The sequence below is a fragment of the Thalassophryne amazonica genome, chromosome 3, assembly GCF_902500255.1.
Source record: "Thalassophryne amazonica chromosome 3, fThaAma1.1, whole genome shotgun sequence".
In the NCBI taxonomy this organism is placed as follows: Eukaryota; Metazoa; Chordata; class Actinopteri; order Batrachoidiformes; family Batrachoididae; genus Thalassophryne; species Thalassophryne amazonica.
In genome coordinates, this window is record NC_047105.1 from 7,745,237 (window position 1) to 7,759,527 (window position 14,291).

The following is a 14,291-nucleotide window of genomic DNA, read 5'->3' on the forward strand; positions in this document are numbered from 1 at the left end:
TGGCCTCGGGTAAAAATCTGGACTCCACATCTACAACCAAACTGAAGGGATTCTTCCTGATGTGTCCAGCAGGTTTTCCGTTTAATCCTCCTGACAAACAAATGGCGATGAGGGTTTTGATGGAGGTCATTCAGACCTGGCTGGTGATACTCTGTTACTTTGTGATGGATGCCAACTTTGTGTTTGTGTGAACAGACTCTTCAGGAACTCTTATTGACATCCTGTAGCAAACATTTGTGCACACAAAACCGAGCGAGCTGTTCATTGCACGATAGGAGGAAGTTCAGTGAAACACATCTAAAATGAGCAAGAGGGCCATGAAACTCGTGATGAGAAGAAATAAGACTTTGTTTAAAGACACAACGTGCAACACCACCCCGTGTGTGCCGAAGCTTGTGCAATAAACATATTCTACTTTAGTTTCTAAAACCAATGCAGTTATTTTTGGTTTCTGCAGCGGTAACCGTGCAGACGGCATGCAGATGATGAGCGACTGCTCCTGTCTGTGCAGGGCATCTTTGAAAGATGTTTGGATGTCAGCGAGAAGCATGGCAGAACACAGTGTGAGTGGGTTTTCAGTTTCCTGTAATCATGGTTGTGTCTATGTGAGTGGACGTGTCTTCTGCTGACTTGGAGATATTTCCACAGCCTGGTTTTGGGCGTGTTCCTTACTTCCACTGGCACGTCTTGTCGCTCACTGCGTCTGCTACAGTGAAGTCACCAATTTAGGCCAAACAAAAAGTCACGTCTCCTGTTTTATGAACATATAAATGTCGCTTTTGATTGTTTTTGAGGGTTTAATAACGTCACTGCATAAAGCAATTTAGCCATGTGATGATGGTGATGTAATGTAACAGGTTGATTACTGATATATATATATGTGTGTGTGTGTGTGTGTGTGTGTTTCCTGAGTTCTCAACCCACAACCACAAATAATTGGTGTCATATTCATTATGGGTCTTGTGAAAGTGTTTATCAGTTGTTGTTGGCAGCAATGTGAATTGACAGTTTGGTCCATATATATCTGGACAAAGAAAAACTTTCAGTTATTTAACTTTCCATTACAGCATATTAGTGCAGAGTGTTGAAAAAAAAAAAAATCAAGTCTGCTGCAAAACACGTCAATCTGTGGCCTCGATTTTATGTCGATGTAACAGTCTATTATGTTGAAGCAACAGGCAAAAAGTTCCATACACAGTCTCTACAGTCACGCTTGCTGAAGCTTGTAACTGCTCCTGGGTTGTCTAGGTGTCTTGTTAGCTTCCCTCATTAGGCCCCTTCTTGCACGTGCATTCAGTGTTTTTAAACTGTCAGCTCCATATTTATCACACACACACATGTATATGTGTGCATGTGTATATATATATATATATATATATATATATATATATATATATATATATATATATATATATATATATATATATATATATATATATATATATATATATATATGTGTGTATGTATATGTGTGTGTGTGTATATATATATATGTGTGTGTGTATCTTATATCAAGGCAAAATAGATTGATTTTAGACTGCTGAGAATTTTCTTCTTACCAGGCCATTTTTGTACTACACTGAAAAAAGAGAATGTTTGAACCAACTTAAAAAAGTGTTACAATTTGTAAAAACCTGAATGAATTAAGTTGCTTGAACTTAGGTTTGAAAGTTAAATCAACTCTAACTTACAAATTTAAGTTCAAACAACTAAATTCATTCAGGTTTTTACAAATTGTAACACTTTTTTAAGTTGGTTCAAACATTCTCTTTTTTCAGTGTAGAGTACGTCACTTGTTTCAAGCATTTGCTTATTTTTTCATATAATTCATCTTATTTTAAGTCTAGCTGTACTAGATTCAAGTTAAATTACCATATGCCCTTATGTGACAATAATAGCACTAACATAATACCAAATTTAGGATCATTTTCCTATATTGAGAAAGTATTTCCTCAATATTCTCCTTGTTTTAAGTCAAAACACGTTATAAGATATTCTTGTTTTGTTAAAGTTAGATGTATTTACTCATTTAAACAAAACAAACTTGACAAGTCATATTTTCTTGTTTGATGGCAGGTAACCTTGTTAGTTTTTAAGTGATATATCCCTTAAATTATAGCCTTTTTCTTGTCGTTTTAAAGCTAGGATTTTGCAGTGTACAATACTATTCTGTTTGCATTTCTTAAAGACTTATGTTAATGAAGTCAGATCTTATCCTCACCTGTGGTCATGCGCTTTGGGTAATGACCAATGACCAAAGGAACAAGGCCACGGATGCAAGTGGCAGAAATTAGGTACTTCTATTGGATATCTGAGCTGATAATCAGGGACATGGTGAGAACCTCAAATATCCCGGCGGGATTCAGAGTAGAGCCGCTGCTTCTTTACAATAAATGGAGCAGGCTGAGGGGGTTCAGGCATCTGGTGAGGATCCCCCCTGGTCTTTTCCCTGGGGAGGTCTTCTAGCCACTGTCAAATGGGAGGAGACCCCAGGGAAGACCCAGGACACACTGGAGGTATATTTCCCAGCTGGCTTGGGAACACCTCAGGATCCCCTGGAATATTTAGAGGACTTGGTGGAAGATAGGGAATCTGGACCCAAATAAGTGGCAGAAATGAATGAATAAATGCTCAAATTACTTTCAGGCATATTCAGTGACTTGGAATTGTTCATGTATCCATCCCGTGACTTATCTAAAAAAAACAAAAACAAAAACAAAACAAACAAACAAAAAAAAACTGGCTGTAAAAGTGATTGTTTCATTTTTAAATCCATGTCTTATGGCTCTGAAAATGGAGGCACTACACAAATACAAATATATGTACAAATAAACATGACTTTCAGTTTACCTCCATTGTGGAGCTGCACAGAGACAAAATGATAAAAGCCAGTCACTGTCCAATTACTTATGGACCTGACTGTAAAACCCATTTACAGCTATTTTGTGGAAGAAGCACACATTAAGAGCTGCATGTACACATTAATTTCACGTGTGTGTATAAGGAGAATATAGCCGGACAGTTTGATTTTTATCATGTGATTTTTGCAGCTGTAAGCCTGTTATTGATTTTGGGACGAAGCTCCGATGGGATAAAGGGATAATCTGGATGCTCCGGGTGCTGCATTGTGGCCGATTTCTAACACTGATCATAATGCAACAGATGACTTTCCTCTGCATATCCAAACACACATCAATATCAGTGGCGGCAGCATAACTCGAGCACGGTTGTGTGTGTAATGAAAAGGGAGCACAGAGGAGGTGAGGGAGGGAGGAGGGGGAAGAACAAAGGATGCAGACAAGGTGCCACGGAAACGGGGCGATGGGGAACCCTGGTGTCCATTTTCAAAACTGATAAATGTCTCTCATCGTTCTCTTACGCCGCACATGTTCTGTAGAGACACAGCGGCGCATTGAGCATCTTTAAATTCAGGGTGGGGGGGGTGAGAGGAGGAGGAGGAGGAAGGATGGGATGGAAATTGGAGGAGAGGGAGAGGCTGCTGAAATCATGGGTGGAGGGGGGTGGGGAGGGAGCATTGCTGCGTCTGTTGCCGCTGTCATTCTGCTGCTGCTGTGCCGTTCGAAGGCAGGAGGGTGCACTGAAGGGAGGAGTGTGGAAAAACGGAGGCAAGAAGGACGAGAGGGAAGGAGAGAGCGAAAGGGAGTGCCTGGGCAGCACTGCAACAGCTGCAGCAGGAGGAAAGAGGGAGAGAAGGAGATAGAGGAAAGAAAGACAAGGCCGCAAGATCGCCTGAGAGAAAGAATTTCTATTTGTTTTCCTTGCGCGAGGCAAAAAGGGAGTTTGAGTGCAGAAGCCAGTTTTCTCCCTGCTGATGCTTTGCTGCATGGTCTCATGCAGGAGGCACACTGGGACATAGCGTGAAAGGCAGAGAAGGAGATTTGAAGATGGAAAGGACGGATAGCACAAAGGCGTACAGCCAAGCAGATGGCAAAGGAGTTGGTCTTGTAGCTAAGAGGGCCAAATCTGGAGTTCCTCAGGGTGCACAGCGCGGCGAGCTGAACGTTTACAGGGCGGGTAGTTCTGAGGGCAGGATACCGGTGCCCTCCAACCTCCGCAAGCAAAGGTCTATGACCAACCTGGCTGTACTCACTGATGCTGAGAAGAAGTTACACCTTTATGAGCCCAAGTGGTGCGATGACATGGCCAAGACCGGATTGGGACAGACCAAGACTGGCAAAGCAAAGACACCAGGGGGTGTCGGCGGCACCGGAGGGGGCGCTCCACTCTCACGTAATTTATCCAGATCTGAACACTCGCTCTTTCAGGGCAAACCTAAGCCCTTTAGCTCCCTGGCTGCACCCTCCGCCCTGAGCAAGCAGAGCCGCATACCTCGTGGTCCATATGCCGAGGTGAAGCCCCTGAGCAAATCACCTGAGGATGGGAAGTCAGATGATGAGATCCTGTCCAGCAAGGCCAAGGCCAACACCAAGAAGCATGGAGCCGGCCCCGGCGAGGAGTCGGGCTCCAAAGGGCAGGGGGAGGAAGGGGGAGACAAGCCCTTTTTGAAGGTGGACCCCGAGCTGGTGGTGACGGTGTTGGGTGACCTGGAGCAGCTGCTCTTCAGTCAGATACTAGGTGGGTACAGCAGTGCGGTCTTCCTACATTTAGCACCCCCAGGGGTGCTGTCTGTCCTCCCCACTAGTAGGATTTTTCTCCTCAAAGTCACCCCCCCCCCCCCCCCCCCCACCCTCCAGCCCCACGTTTTTGGATTTCACACAATTTTCTTTCAGATGGTTGGGAAACGCATGAATGAATTCTTGTTGTTCTTCTAACGCAGGCTTTCCAGTTGTCATGTGGTTTCTTACAAAGCTGATGAGGATTCAAAGTCATTGTTCATCATCGTCCTCTATTGTTCTAATTCCGACAGCCTGTCACTCAGGTGTCCCGGTGGCTTTAATTATGTCAAATAAGCCTCGTTCCTCTAGTAATACGGCCGTCTGACTGTGTGAAAAAACCTGAGGGGGTGGGGATTAACACCAGCAGGCTGATCTCTTTTCTGAAGCTCTTGTTTGCTGCAACATGTGCCGATGCACTCAAGGGTCCATCCACTGTACAAGTCGTGGTGGGAAAAAGAAAGAATGCATGCTGTAGTGTACTCATTTTAGGCACATTTAGCCTCCTCGCAGATCCATTCATCTGGAAAGTAGTGACAGATGGTGCAAATGGCAGAGAATATGACCTTTCTGTCTGCAGATGAACGTTAGATTCATCAATAGGATGAATGGATCATTTACACTTTATTTCCGGTTTTCCATTATAAACACTATTGGATGTACACACCATGAATGTGATGAGGATTTTGTATTGCTGTTTTAGTTGTAAGAATTTAAATGTGAGATCATTGGACATGCTGTGATCATCGTATTTTTACCACTGCTAACGAAGTTGGAGGAGGAGGAGGAGGTTATGTTATTGCCCCTGCTTGTTTGTTTGTCTGCTTGTGAACAGCCTGGAGCCCACAGTGTTTCACATATCATTACGAAATGTTTTACTGAAGATTCATATCCTGATAGGCAAGATGTGATTAAATTTTCAAGGTCACAGGTCAAAAGGCAAAGTCAGAAAAATCTTGGAAAATTGGAAAAATCCTTATCTTTAACATTAAACAAATTTTAAAAAATTCATAACTCTCTCAAAAAATATCAAATTTCTTTCATATTTGAGAGTGAACAGGATAGGCTAGGACAGGATGAATGAATGAATGAAAACTGTTTGTTTCGAGCATTTGATACAACAACAAATACAAGATAGATCAGTGAAAACAACTACAAAAAAGTACCTACTGTGTACCCAACATGTCCGGAAATGGTTAGGGTGAAGCATCATCTTATTTATTCCTACCCCTTCTTCCCCACAACCAGTAATACCCTTTGCCACATATACACATAGATTCCTACACACCTAAACCGATATCAATATCAATATCAATATCAATATATATATATATATATATATATATATATATATATATATATATACACAAACATAAATATACACCTACACATACCTACTTACATACAAAATACTATATATTTACAAGCCGAAGCAAAAAACAAAAACACCCTAACCCTCATTACTCTTCCTCCTCCCTATACCTAGAAAAAACATATTTTTGTACCACTGTTTGAACTGGTTCATGCTTGGACATTGCTTGAGCCCCACTCCCAATCTGCAGGATAGGATAGGATGACATCCTTTATTGACTGACAAGGTTTGATCTAGATCTGATCCAGATTACAGATTTTGTGGCCATTTAAATTTAACATTGAAAACCCAATTTATTGCATATTTACCTCCGCCAAGGAGGTTATGTTTTCGGTTACGTCCGTTTGTTTGTTTGTTTGTTTGTTGGCTGGTTGGTTTGTTAGCAGAATTACTCAAAAAATCCTCAACGGGTTTCAATGAAATTTTTACCAGGGGTGTATCTTGGCCTAACTTAGAAGTCATTTAATTTTGGTAATGATGCGGAACACGATCTGGATCCAGTAATTTTTTTTAAAGGATTCTTTATCATTGCAGGATAGGGCCAATTTCAACATTTTTGCATCTAACTTCATGAAGACGGGTCACAAAGGCTGAACAAAAATTAAGTTACGACACAATAATTTAGCATTTGTTTCTCCTCATTGAATAAACTTATTAGAAAATAAAAAAAAACTTGTGTAGTTCATGCAGTTTCTCTTTATAAATAGATTTGTTGAAGATCTAAGGGTTTAAGCCTCTGGGGCCGATGCCGTCGTATACAACGGCTGAGACCAAGCTTAACTAAATTATAAATAACTTATTAATGATATGAGATAGAAACTTACTTTTTTTTTTTGCTGAAAAGTTAACGCCGCTGACTTTTGAACCACCGTCCACCATCTTTGTACTCCTCATAGAAGCTGTGTGATGACATGAGCAATGTGAGTGTCCAATCAAAATTGGTTCACTGTCACATTGTTTTCCAAAATCCAATCGTAGGGCAGATTCACCTCACGTGACACACCAAAGATTGTTTTTAGGAGTGATGTGTTACTAGTTTATTATAGTTTGCTATGTGTTTTGAATAAATGTGTGTGGAAAATTATTTCTGCTTTACTTTTTCCTTTCTTATTTCTGATTGTAAACCTTTATTACACTTATAAAACACAACTATAGCATATATATTTTGAAAGTACAGATTGTCCTGGAAACAAGGAGACACAAAACTTGATTCTGGGATGCAGGGAGAGCTGTTAACAGCAATCATAAAACATTTATGCCAGGCGAGTGAACTGTCCAAAAAATGCCCTCGGACTCCAGAGGGTTAATCACTGAATCTGAAACATGATGGTAGATGCGTGAAATGACGTGGAATAAGTCTCTTTGCCAAAGGGTATTCCATGTGACGTCAGTGACCCTATGGCCTTGGTGGAGGTTTGCATTCTCCCAGTGCTTCTAGTTTACATTATATCTTAATCAACCGTGCCTTGATCACTCTCAAATTTGAAAGTGAGGTGCAGAATGGCACTCACTATCGCCTCACAAAGTTTGATCTGGATCTGATCCAGATTACAGAGTTTGTGGCCATTCAAATTTAACATTGAAAGCTCCATTTATTGCACATTTTACATTATATCTGAATCAAACATGCCCCCATTACTCTCATATTTGAAAGTAAGATGCAGACTGGCACTCACTATCACCTGACAAAGTTTGATCTGGATCTGATCTGGAATGTGGATTTTGTGGACATTTGAATTTAACATTGAAAACCCCATTTATTGCATATTTGACATTATATCTTAATCAAACGTGCCTTAATCACTCTCAAATTTGAAAGTGAGGTGCAGAATGACACTCACTATCACATCACAAAGTTTGATCTGGATCTGATCCAGATTACAGCTTTTGTGGCCATTTAAATTTAACATTGAAACCCCCATTTATTGCATATTTCACATTATATCTTAATCAAACATAGCCCAATTACTGTCATATTTGAAAGTAAGATGCAGACTGGCACTCACTATCACCTGACAAAGTTTGATCTGGATCTGATCTGGATTGTGGATTTTGTGGACATTTGAATTTAACACTGAAAACCCCATTTAATGTATATTTTACTTTATATCTTAATCAAACATGCCCCAATCACTCTCATATTTGAAAGTGAGGTGTATATGGGCACTCCCTATAACCTGACAAAGTTTGATCTGGATCTGATCAGGATTGCGGATTTTGTGGACATTTCCATTTAATATCGAAAAGCCCATTTGATGTACATTTTGCCTTATATCTCAATCAAAAGTGCCTCAGTCACTCTCATTTGTGACAATGAGGTGCAAACTGGCACTCAATGAATAGACTAAGTTTGATCTACATCTGATCCTTATTCTGGATTTAACAGACATTTGATTCTTTTTTAACATTGAAAAGCCCTTTTGATCTGTATTTTTGAATTATATTTTAGCTTGTGAAAAGTCACTTCTAACAGGACTTTGGCATTGAAAGTTCTTTCCAAGGTAAAAATTTGTGGAATTGTAAACTGGTGTTGGCAGAGGTTTGTGCTCTGTGAGTGCGGCTTTCTTGTTTTTGTTTAAACAGAGAAAACTATTGGAAGTATAGTTTTTGTTGCAAACATTTTTTTTTTCTTTTTAATGCATGTAGTTTTATAGTTACAGTTGCATAAAATGGATCAAACTCAAAGTTTCCTTTTCTTTGAAGGCATCTTTGGTAGGCGATGCTAAAAGTGAACCATCCACCAATTAAAACACCCCAGATGCCTTATTTTGATGAGGTTTGTTTAGGAAATCCGTGCAGCATAACAAGCATGTCATCTACCATTCACTTGTTCAAATGTGAATTATGTGTTGCTTTCATTGCTCAGCGTCATCTGGTGTGCACATTTCCTGATGCACCTTAACGAACACTCATGTATGGGGAATTAATTTGATATCCATGCCTCATTTGGATATCTATCAATCACACGGCTCACACCAACGGCCAATCTGTTTTGAGCGTGCAGGGACCCTACAAACGTAATGAGTGGATAGACAGAAACATCAATCTTTCCCCAGCAGATTAAAATGATAACTCAAAAACAATAAATCCCATTGTCTTACAACTCACCAAATCAAAAGAGCAAATAATGAAGATGAACTCATTCACATTTGGTGGCATTTGATGCACCAGATCAATCCAAAAAGCATCTTTGGAGCTTTTCGGAGCTTTTCGGACAAAAGCAAAAGTCTCAATGCTTTTTTTATGGTTTTCCATGGAAAAAAGACAGTATATAACGGATTTTCACTCACATCGGACAAAGCGTTCTGTCTGATCGCAATCCATTTTCATTAAAACCCCCTCGCATGTACTGGACAGAGCAGTCTGGACGTGCCCAGTGACAGAGATACAAAATAAAGTTCAGCACTGACACTCGGCGATTTGAGGAAAGTGGGTACTGTATTTCCTTGATTAAAAGCCTGGGCATGTATTTTTTTCCAATCCGTGCTCAGACACAGCTGCATGGCTGGGAACCCGTGCACCTGCTAAATGACAGACACCGCAAAGTGCCATGATTTGCTACTTTTCTGCTTTCACCCCTTCCTCTCCCATCATATTTTTGCAGTGCGCCTGCTGATTACATCTTTATCATGGATCAAATCCGTGTATTCATAATTCAATTCTTGCAACCAATCAAATACTAACAGACACCCGAATGAGCCAATGAGTTACATATAGATTGTTTATCAGTTTCTTTCATTTCTAAAGCCTAGGTCTGGTGACCACCAAGGCCAACACTGCTTGTTTCTCAAAGCTCTGCACATTTTGTAACATACCCATATGTGCTTAATAACATAGAAGTGGAAAGTCACAAAAATCAGTGCACTGCGCAGTCTTCATGATATTTACAAATCAGTTTATTTCGAGAAATCACTCCCCGCAAAAAAAAAAACAATAAAACAACTCAAAATGTTATGCTGTGAATAATTTATCAATATGTAAATTGATGATTGTGTCCCTGCAGAGTTAAACGGTTTGAGGACAAAAGAAAAAAAAATTGGGGGAAAATGGACATAATGAGACAATGGCAGTGGAAAAGTTGGTTTGTAGTAAATCCATCTGTGGGAGAGGAAAATATCCTCTTTTAGAGTAAATTAATGGTTTGTATTTACAGCAACATTGATTTGATTACTTCTTTCTTTCTTTCTTAGACTTCGAGCACTGTATCCCCCCTCCCATGTCTTCTGTGCAGCAGACACACTTATTACTCTAAATAGATGTCTTTATTCAGTGTGCCTGATGCCCTTCCTCTCTGTGTCTGCAGCAGAACTCATTATAAGCTTAGTGAAAGGATGCTTTTGTAACTGAACACAGAGAATCCTTCTTTGCCAAAATGGTATCAAGAATGGTCAACTTCGTCCTCGGGGTGTTTTATTGAGCTCATTTAAAAAAGAGCTCATGCAGCACGGCTCAGACGTCGCAAACCACTGCTTCATCCCACGACAATCCATGCAACATCATATATCTACATACAATTGTCTTTTTTGTTGCTGGATTACTTTATTGTGTTCAGATGTGAAGTAAATCTTGATTATTTTGGAACTTATGTTCAAATTGGACATTTTTTCCCTTAATCTTACATATGCAAAAGGTTAAAAAATGACAGCTCAATCAACTGAAATAATTTTCACTAAACAAACCTTTCAGACATACATTTAAACGTGCCCATTCAGTGTTTCAATGTTTCCCATAATGCCCTTGGCAGCCCCCTGTGCTTCCCAGAATGCAATGGCAAAGTGAGGATGTGGATGGCGTTATTTTAGTGAGTTCACCGGCGATTATGATGATTATATGCTGTCCCAAGTTGAGAGGGTTAACTAGAGGAGGTGATGGAGCTGTGATGGACTTCTGCTGTGCCCCGATGTTGTCTTATTAGTGCAGCAGATAAGTGAAACAATCATGCAAATGGTGATAAAGGCATCAAATTCAGCAGAAATACAAAAAACAATTGGCCACTTGACTTTTCAATTGCCTGATCATAAAGATTCCAAAAAGGTATAGTTTGGACTATCTGTGACTGAATTCTATGGAGTTACGGGATAAAAACAACAAGAATGGTGACAAAGGTTAGTTTCATTTTATACAGGGGTCAAAAGTTAAAGTTGCTCCAATTTTGGTAAAACGTGATGCAAATTATTGGTTGAGCTAATAGGATTAATAAATGGAATAGTGTTGATAGAGTTGAATGCTTGGTCTCCAAAGTAAAGGTCAAACAATGTTGATGTCCATTGGATTCTATGACATGTGACATACATACGTATGTTACCCCGTAACGTGATAAGTAAGGATGATACATGGTCCAAACTACTCCTTTTTAGAACTGTGTTAACTCAACTAGCAATTTGCATCACGTTTTATCAAAATTGGAGCAACTTTGTCCTCTGTACAAAATGAAACTGACCTTTGTCACCATTCTTGCTGTTTTTATCCCGTAACTCCATAGAATTCAGTCACAGATTGTCCAAACTATATCTTTTTGGAATATTTATGATCAGGCAAATAATGTGGAATATTTTTCAATATGATTGGAGCATCTTTTAATTTTGCCCTCTGTGTAATTCTTCAACTGACCCCTACCTGACCACCGATTGAAAATTCAAGTGGCCAATCGTTTTTTTAAAAGAGGATTATCTGAGGAGTATTTCTGCCGAATTTGATGCTTTTAATCACCATTTGCAGGATTCCCCTCTATCTGCTGCACTATATTGTCCATACTTCATGAGATGTGTTTGCACCATGAGTGCTGAGCTCCTGACACTGGATCTCTGCTGAAACCGACCTCTCGCGTGAGTTATGGACCGCCAGACGGCGAGAGATTCACAACTGTGAAACCCCAAAGATTGGATATGGATTGACAGATTCATGGCAATAAAAAAAGCTGAAGCTCTCAGAAGGAGATGGTCCGAAAAACAACAAAATACTATTTTCCATCCATCCAGGATGGAACCAGCTCTATTTATCATAATTACTACATACTGTGTGAGCGCCAGGAAATTAACAAATGGAGCAAAAGCCAAAGTTACATAAAACAAAGAAACATTCTAACCACTGTCAAACCATGTAGGATGACTTTTACCAAGCAAGGCATCACCAAAGGTTACACACTGTAACAGTGTGCGACATTACAAACATTCAGGCCATTGAACTGCATTGAGGCTTTGGTGCTGCAGTTTGTCCTGTTTCTGTTGTCTGCTGTAACTATGAATATATGACTTCAACAGGCATGTGGTACAAACTGTTTCAGCCATTGTGCACCGCTTACCAAGCAAATATATATTGTAGTGGAGCAGTGCAATTTTATGTTGGAACTGACTCTCTATATAAGAAAACAAAGAAAACAACAAGCTGAAAGAAAAAGTATATATATATATATATATATATATATATATATATATATATATATATATATATTTTTTTTTTTTTTACTCGTACTCTTTTAAAATGACCCCAACACCATTTCTCTTCCAATCCTCACTATGGTACAACAACTTGTCCCCACCGCCGATGCTCCTGCTCTTACTTCCCTTCCACTTGGTCTCTTGCACACACGTCTACCTTTCTCCTCTCCATCATATCAGCCAGCTCTCTCCCTTTACCAGTCATACTACCAACATTCAAAGTCCCCACTCTCATTTCCTCTTCTTATTCTTCACCCAGCAGTAGCCTAATTTCTGCCGGCACCCCTGTTGGGCAACGGCACCGGTGGCGGTTGTTGTTAACCCAGGACTCGACTGATCTGGTATAGATATACATATATATATATATTTATATCCAAGTGGCCTCGCTGTACATGCGTGTGTGTGTGTGTGTGTATGGCTTCGATCACAGCAAAAATGAGGAGAGCTGTCATTTGCCATTTGGTATGCTCATGTATTTTGGGTCAAGGATGAATGTTGATAGGACAAATATTTGTTGAGAAATTAGTGATTTTAGCTAACAATACAAAATGGACATTGTGCTGCAATGCACCATGGGAGTTTGGGGTTTTAAATGTTGTTATTGTGGTTCATGTTAGTTTAACAGTGTTGTTAGTGTTATTGACTTATTGTGTTTTTGTAGTTTAATTGGTTTAGTCAGTTTAGTTTAAGTGTCATGTTGCTGTTACCATGAGTGACTTTGTGTCATGCTCCCACTACTATAAGTTTAAAGTGTTTTGCCTTTAATGTCTTCTGCCTCCCTCTTTGTTTGTGTGTCAAATTAAAAGCACCTGCTTACCGCAGAATGCAGAAAAGACAAGAAGCTCTGCGAGCATGCAACTTTGATTTCACACAAGCTGTAGAGAGCTGACATTTGCCGTTTGGCATGCTTATGTATGTTGGGTCAAGGAGGAACAGTGACAGTACGGAACATTGACAGGACTAATATTTTTAGAAAAGCTACATATATTAGCTAACAACACTGAACAATGGACATTAATATTTACATTCTGGACTCATACGCCATTTCAGCAGGGGGTGGTAAATCATCTGTATATTAAAAGCGTGGGTGTGTGCGTGATTTTAGAATGTTCAATGTAAGTACATAATATAATTGTAAATATGTTAAAAATACATGGATGACACAAGAAAGTGAAAATACTTATTTCCTTTGTGGTCCATTTAAAAATCAAATGACAAATAGAAGTAAAAATAAAATGAGAATAATAATGATAATAAAAATGTCTATATGATAGTGTATATATATATATATATATATACACACTCAACAAAAATATAAATGCAACAGTTTTGGTTTTGCTCCCATTTTGTATGAGATGAACTCAAAGATCTAAAACTTTTTCCACATACACAATATCACCATTTCCCTCAAATATTGTTCACAAACCAGTCTAAATCTGTGATAGTGAGCACTTCTCCTTTGCTGAGATAATCCATCCCACCTCACAGGTGTGCCATATCAAGATGCTGATTAGACACCATGATTAGTGCACAGGTGTGCCTTAGACTGCCCACAATAAAAGGCCACTCTGAAAGGTGCAATTTTGTTTTACTGGGGGGGGGGATACCAGTCAGTATCTGGTGTGACCACCATTTGCCTCATGCAGTGCAACACATCTCCTTCGCATAGAGTTGATCAGGTTGTCAATTGTGGCCTGTGGAATGTTGGTCCACTCCTCTTCAATGGCTGTGCGAAGTTGCTGGATATTGGCAGGAACTGGTACACGCTGTTGTATACGCCGGTCCAGAGCATCCCATTCAGAGGAAAAAACAGGCTGATTTCCGCATCGCCGTGCATCTTTCAGGGTT

General features: G+C 39.6%; 1 protein-coding gene across 5 annotated transcripts in view; it reads left to right on the top strand.

Annotated features, from left to right (window-relative positions):
- Positions 1–3,528: 3,528 nt before the first annotated feature.
- The window catches only part of nav1b (neuron navigator 1b), a 184,187-nt gene continuing 173,424 nt past the window's right edge, over positions 3,529–14,291 (top strand). For 3 of the 5 annotated variants that reach the window (XM_034165551.1, XM_034165560.1, XM_034165565.1), the window contains exon 1: positions 3,530–4,596. In XM_034165551.1, the coding sequence (XP_034021442.1) occupies positions 3,906–4,596 (691 nt within the window). In that variant the 5' untranslated portion in view covers positions 3,530–3,905. Of the gene's footprint in view, positions 4,597–14,291 lie in introns of all 5 variants that reach the window. The other 2 variants (XM_034165569.1, XM_034165573.1) reach the window with 1 other exon arrangement.